Source organism: Aegilops tauschii, chromosome 6, assembly GCF_002575655.3.
Source record: "Aegilops tauschii subsp. strangulata cultivar AL8/78 chromosome 6, Aet v6.0, whole genome shotgun sequence".
Taxonomy (NCBI): Eukaryota; Viridiplantae; Streptophyta; class Magnoliopsida; order Poales; family Poaceae; genus Aegilops; species Aegilops tauschii.
This window is the reverse complement of record NC_053040.3, coordinates 110,959,054-110,965,610: the sequence shown is the minus strand read 5'-3', so window position 1 is coordinate 110,965,610 and position 6,557 is coordinate 110,959,054. Positions and strand designations below refer to the sequence as shown.

At 50.3% G+C, this 6,557-nt stretch overlaps 2 protein-coding genes across 2 annotated transcripts; both read left to right on the top strand.

The window, feature by feature from the left end:
- Positions 1 to 354: 354 nt before the first annotated feature.
- LOC109735047 (EH domain-containing protein 1) lies at positions 355 to 4,706 on the top strand. The gene is made up of 16 exons (XM_020294241.4): positions 355 to 591; positions 713 to 792; positions 875 to 943; positions 1,063 to 1,120; positions 1,236 to 1,288; positions 1,387 to 1,429; positions 1,511 to 1,572; positions 1,730 to 1,849; positions 1,985 to 2,087; positions 2,207 to 2,256; positions 2,867 to 2,995; positions 3,070 to 3,321; positions 3,434 to 3,513; positions 3,735 to 3,861; positions 3,955 to 4,098; positions 4,276 to 4,706. The coding sequence occupies exons 1-16, from the start codon at positions 357 to 359 to the stop codon at positions 4,459 to 4,461; spliced, it is 1,791 nt and encodes a 596-aa protein (XP_020149830.4). The 5' UTR covers positions 355 to 356; the 3' UTR covers positions 4,462 to 4,706.
- A 263-nt stretch (positions 4,707 to 4,969) lies between these two features.
- LOC109735045 (ethylene-responsive transcription factor 3) lies at positions 4,970 to 6,353 on the top strand. Its single transcript, XM_020294240.4, has one exon. It carries the CDS (start codon positions 5,490 to 5,492, stop codon positions 6,102 to 6,104), a length of 615 nt encoding a protein of 204 aa, XP_020149829.1. The 5' UTR covers positions 4,970 to 5,489; the 3' UTR covers positions 6,105 to 6,353.
- Positions 6,354 to 6,557: the final 204 nt, after the last annotated feature.

Here is a 6,557-nt window from a genome sequence, read left to right as displayed (position 1 = left end):
GGGGACCTTAACATTCACAACCGCCTCCACTATATTCTGCTTGTCTCGCTGTTTGGATTCTCCACTCTATTTTTTTCTATTTTTTTGGTTAGGGGAGCCATTTTACCATTCTGCCGTTCATACGTTCAGCCCGGATGAAAAGAAAAAACAACCCACAACTGACCTAACAGGCCTTCTGGTCTAGTCATATGGGCCGAACACCATTTCATTCGAAAGAAATTTCCATTCGAAACAATAATTCCGAGCACCGGTCCAGCCCTAAAATAAAGGGGAGCGTCCAGCCCCATTAAAGAAACTGAAAAAATTCGCAGGGGCGCGTGCTCGGTAGGGCAGGGGTGGGGGGTCCCCGATTTCAAATGCATCCCCGTTCCACGCCCAAAAGGGGGAGAAGAGACGAGCACCCGCACCCCGTGAGGTTTCCGTTTGTCCACTCCTGCTGCCGCTGCTGCTCGCGTCAGCCGCTGCCGCCGCCGCCGCCGCCGACGCGAGGAGGGAGACCGTGGATGGAGATCGCGCGGTCCGCCGCCGCCGTGGGCTGCTCCAAGGAGCACCAGAGGATCTACGCCGACTGGTTCGCCATCGCTGACCCAGGTGCGTGCTCTCGCAACCTTCGCGGTTCCCACCACCAGCGCCCCCCAAATCTAAGGATTGGGAGGGGATGGCCGACACTTCGCTGATTCCCTGGTGGCCGCGTCCCCGGCTGTCCCTGCAGATGGAGACGGGCGCGTCACGGGTGCCGACGCCACCAAGTTCTTCGCCATGTCCGGCCTCTCCCGCGCCGACCTCAAGCAGGTGAGTGAACAGGCCGCCGATAACCCCGAGTTTTGCCGCTGGTGAATGGGAGTCTAACTAGTCCGTTGTCGATCGATTCAAGGTCTGGGCGATTGCTGACTCCAAGCGGCAGGGGTACCTCGGCTTCGGCGAGTTCGCGGCCGCGATGCAGGTTTGCCCACTCTTGCCCTCTCCGTTTAGGCGCGTCATATCTGGTTCGCTAGTCTGTGCTGCTGGTAGTAGAAGATGTGACTGTGCCGTCTTGATGGTTTCGCCTGTTGCAATCTGCAGCTCGTGTCTCTGGCTCAAGCGGGCAATGAGATCACCCAGGACAGTCTCAAGCGTGAAGGTTGGTGGTACCTTGTATTGATGTGGACTGTGAACTGCGCCTCATCTGTTTTTATTTCTGCTGAGTTCATCTGTATGTGATGTTTGAGCTGGATTGCTTGTGGTTGATTTTGCAGATCTGAGTAGCTTGGATCCTCCTGAGATGAAAGGTCTTGATGAACTGCTTGCTGTAAGTTTATTAGATGTGCAGCTTATCCTGTGTCATTCAATTGCATTTATCGCCTCTCACACTAACATGGTATTTTGTAATGGGTATTTCTTTTTTAGAGATCAATGGCTATTGTGAATGTAGTTCGCCCACAAGAAAATGGTAATCAGTCTGCCCCCTTTTCCCATGGTAAATCATGATAATAAAGTCCTGTATGATGCTAATCATTTCTGTTGTGTTCAGGCACCCCTCAGGTGCAAGCACCTTCTACAAACAGCTGGTTCAGTTCCAAATCTGCAAAGAAGGTACTCTACTTATGTGCAATCTTTCCATTTTCAGTAACTTTGTCATTGCACCACATATTAATTTTCTCTCTTTGTTATTAACTAAACCACTGTAACAAGCTGTCTTTGTCAATTAGAGCATGTATTCACAGCAGTTTCTTTCTTTGGTGCTTTGTAGATTCAAACGCCTCTGACTGCTGTTACTTCTGTAATTGATGGCTTGAAAAGACTGTACATCGAAAAACTGAAGCCTTTAGAAGTTGCATACCGGTTCAATGATTTTGCCTCTCCATTGCTGGTACAGACTTCTGTTTAAACCCTAGTTTCCTTATGATTTACAGATCACAATGTTCTCGACCCCATCTTCTTTCATCCTGAGTGTGTTATTGAGTCACTACTTTCGTGTCATTGCATTTATTCTTCCATATTTCAGACGAACAGTGACTTCGATGCGAAGCCAATGGTTATGCTCTTGGGTCAATATTCTACAGGGAAAACAACATTCATTAAGCACCTGTTGAAATCAAACTTTCCAGGTTTGGGGCTTTATTTAATACAGAAAACCTGAGTTCCATTTTTAGCCACACCATCTATTTTGTTGGTACGTTTCTCTATAACATCAGACTGCAACTTTAATTGGCCTTTTGAAATGCAGGAGCTCATATTGGACCAGAGCCCACTACTGACAGATTTGTAGTTGTGATGGTAAGTGTTGCATGAGTATTTATGTACATGCAGCAAGGATAAGAGATTTTTCAGATGATTATTGCTTGAGCATATTTACTCGGAATGCTTGCTTTTCAGTGTTAACTGAATTATTTATGTTGATTGGAAAACATCAGCTCTTTCTTTTGTAAGAAACAAAGATGGCATACAGATATGGACCAATGACAGTAGAGTCTGTTCTGCCCAGCTTCATCAATTTTGTAGCATGATGTGAGGATTTAATAGTTGCTTTTGTTTCTGTCAGCAAAAGCATGAATTGATGAGAGCTGTTAATAAACACATAACTTGGTAATAACCCAGGAGTTTGAGAAGTTTTTTTATCACGACGGTGTTATGTTCGTAGTTTGCTGAAATACAATGGGACACAGAAGACAACTGCTGTTTTGTTTATCCCACTTTTCATTAAAAAATTCCTTTAGTGGCTAGAGTTTTAATGCACATGTGTAAAATATTTATGCACTTTTTTTGAGACAGGATTTGTGGCTGACATTTGACATAAAAATCTTATCAATTTGCATTCCCTATTTGCATCTATTGTTAATGTACTCGTATTTATCCCATTGATCTCTTATATTTTTCCCCACATCAGTCAGGATCTGATGAAAGGACTGTTCCTGGCAATACAATTGCAGTCCAAGCCGATATGCCTTTCAATGGTCTTACGACATTTGGGGGTGCATTCCTATCAAAGTTTGAATGCTCTCAGATGCCACACCCTGTAAGCATTAATTGAGATACTAATACATGTGAAACAATCATTTCAGACACTGATAGCTGCCTTGTTTTTTGAAGCTACTGGATCATATCACCTTTGTCGACACTCCTGGTGTTCTCTCTGGTGAAAAGCAAAGGACCCAGCGTAGTTATGATTTCACTGGTGTAACTTCATGGTTTGCTGCAAAGTGCGATGTTATTCTTCTATTGTTTGATCCTCACAAGCTCGATATCAGTGATGAATTCAAGCGTGTCATTTCTTCTTTACGGGGGAATGAAGACAAAATACGTGTGGTGCTTAACAAGGCAGACCAAGTTGACACTCAGCAGGTATATGTTTTTCTTGCAATCTACTTGTAAGTTCCTGCTATTTTTTTTCCCTAGGTGTAACCCGGCACACATGATTATATGAAACCAAAATTTTCCCTTATGTGTGCTGCAGCTTATGAGAGTGTACGGTGCGCTGATGTGGTCTCTTGGGAAAGTTCTAAACACCCCTGAGGTTATGCGTGTCTACATTGGGTAATAGTCCTCTTCTCTATAATGCTTTAACGCTTTAGTAATCTTACTTCTGGAGTCTGAAGGTTGTACAGCTCTAGTATATTATCAAAGAAAAAAATCTGCATATTCTTGAAGACCAAAATGTAGTGTGAAACTGTGAATCCAGCACCAGGTGTAGGACTGACTGTGTGTTCATATTTTTGCATCGTAACCTGAACTCACGTCGAAGTTAATATTTGCAGGTCGTTTAATGACAAACCTGTGAATGAATCAGCTGTTGGGCCAATTGGAAAGGAATTGTTTGAGAAAGAGCAAGAGGATCTCCTTGCTGACCTGAAAGACATACCTAAGAAGGCTTGTGATCGCCGGGTAAGTAATAATGTATCAGAATGTAATTATGTATGGAATCCTTATATGGACTGCAGAATTTCAATATGACTGGCCCGCCATTTCCATGCGTAGGTCAATGAGTTTGTGAAGCGTGCTAGAGCTGCGAAGATCCATGCTTACATAATTGGCCAGCTGAAGAAGGAGATGCCTGCAATGATGGGGAAAGCCAAGGCCCAACAGCGACTCATCGACAACTTACAAGATGAGTTTGCAAAGGTACTTCCATGCAAAACATGGTCCCAAGATCCACTCGTTAGATCCTTCTTCCACCGCACAGCGAAATCAAATGAATTTCAGATACATGGTGTTCATTTGCTTGCATCTTGATTCATAACTGCCTCCTTTCTGCACACTGTGCCCGCACCATTGACGCCTGAGATGTATTGGAAACAGGTCCAGAGGGAGTACCACCTTCCGGCGGGCGACTTCCCCGACGTGGAGCACTTCAAGCAGGTGCTGGCCGGGTACAGCATCGACAAGTTTGAGAAGATGAAGCCCAAGATGGTGCAGGCCGTGGACGACATGCTCGCGCACGACATCCCGGACCTCCTCAAGAACTTCAGCAACCCTTACCAGTGAACCTGTTGCTGACCTCTCGTCAGTTGCGACTTGTTCCTCTAGTGTTGCTCGTCTGCCATGACTCATGATGGAAGTAGGCAAGCGTGAGAGACCCATGCCCTTGTGTGGGAAAAGTGATAAACGTGTAACACAATGTTCAGAGATGCATTGACTCTTTCCTTTTGTCTTCAGTGCTGTACTGCCGCAGCCTATGCATCTTTGACAACTGTTTGGAATAGATACTTGGTGGGAGAATTCAGGATGAATAGGCACTATAGTAGGACTTGTGTTTGTTGGGGTGATTTTGGCAGAAACATACATGGATTGGCCGGCTTAAAAAATGCAGAAATGAAGTTTAGAAGGAAGAACCATTTCCTGAAGAAATCCATGTGTGGCAGCAGAGCAGACGCTACCTGCTACCATGTGTCGCTGTGTCGGCTCCCAACAATCTCATCCACGAATCGTGCGCTTAAAATCCCGTCCCGTAAATATATAAATAAAATAAACGGCGCAACCAAAGATCGACCGCACGGCACGCACCGGCAGCCGAGGCGGCAGCGTCGGCGAATATGCCCCGCTAGTGGCCGACGGCGCTACTGCCGACCGTGCCCACCACCGCGATTCCGCACCCATCCGTCCATCACAGAAAGGTTTTTCCAAAAAGATCCGTCCACCAGACAGACGGTCAGTCTACCAGCGGCCGGGAGAGGGGGTACGCGTCGCGCTGACGCCGGACGGGAACGCGGTGCGGGGAGGGGGAGGTGACGACCCGACCCCAACCCCAACCTCACCCGACCCGAGGAGGACGGGGACGTGGACGCGGTCGATTGGAATTGGAATGGAATAATAATCATAAACAAACCGACGCGACGCCCGGTCGTGGGCGGGCCCGCCGCGTCAGCCGGCCAGCCCGCCTGCCGACCAAACACACAAACAAGGCGCGCACGGTGGAGTCGCCGAGGGAAGGCCGAGCGAGCGCGAGACGAGAGAGACCACACCAGACGAGGCGAGCGAGACCCAGGCTCCGCCGAGGGAGGCGAGGCGACGCGATGCGGCGCGCGAGGCCGCCGCCGGGGCCGGGGCTGGAGGGCGAGGAGGTGAGGTACCGCGGGGTGCGGCGGCGCCCGTCGGGCCGGTACGCGGCCGAGATCCGCGACCCGGCGAAGAAGACCCCGATCTGGCTCGGCACCTTCGACTCCGCCGAGGCCGCCGCGCGCGCCTACGACGCCGCCGCCAGGAACCTCCGCGGCGCCGCCGCGCGCACCAACTTCCCCGCCTCCCCCGCCGCGGCGCCGCCGCGCGCGGCGCCCCCCGCCCCCGTCGCCGCGCCGGCGGCGATGGCCGCGGCGGCCACGTCTAGCCACAGCAGCACGATCGAGTCCTGGAGCGGCGGGAACGTCCCGCCCACCAGCGTCCTCTTCCGCGCCGCCGCAGCCGCGATCGGCGCCCCGGCCGTCGAGGAGGACTGCCGCAGCTACTGCGGCTCCTCCTCGTCCGCGGTGTGCGAGGACGGCGCGTCGGGGGGCGCCGCCGCCGCCGCAGACGAGGCCGCCGCGCCGCCGCGCCCCTCCTCGTCCTCGCTGCCCTTCGATCTGAACCTGCCGGACCCCGCGGCCGCCGCCGACGAGATGGACTGGCGCTGCGACACGCTGCTCCGCCTCTGATCGGCCTCCCGCCTGCTTCGGATGCGTCACCTCCCTCCCCCTTCCCGCTCCCGGATTAACCGCGGCGGCGCGGCTGCCTACTGCGAAGTGCTTCTTCTACTATCTCGATAGAATTGGATTTTTGGTCTCCGTTTTACTACCACTCAAGTTCTGAATATCTGATACTCTGCCTTATGTGATAATGTGAATAAGCTCATCATCATCATATCATCATGTAATCCACGGGAAATAGACTGATAATTTTGGCCATCTTTCTCTGTTCTTACTTGTGTATCATCCACGGGCGGCGGCTGCTGCTGCTGCTGTTATGTTGATATGGTATGGATTAATTAGATGCGTAATGGAAGAAATCAAGAGGAAATTTACTTGTGTGAACTGGGTCATTTGCTTCCTGAGATTGTTGGCTGCTGAACGAAAGAGAAGTTTTGGCTCCTGGAAGAGTGTCTGGTTGTG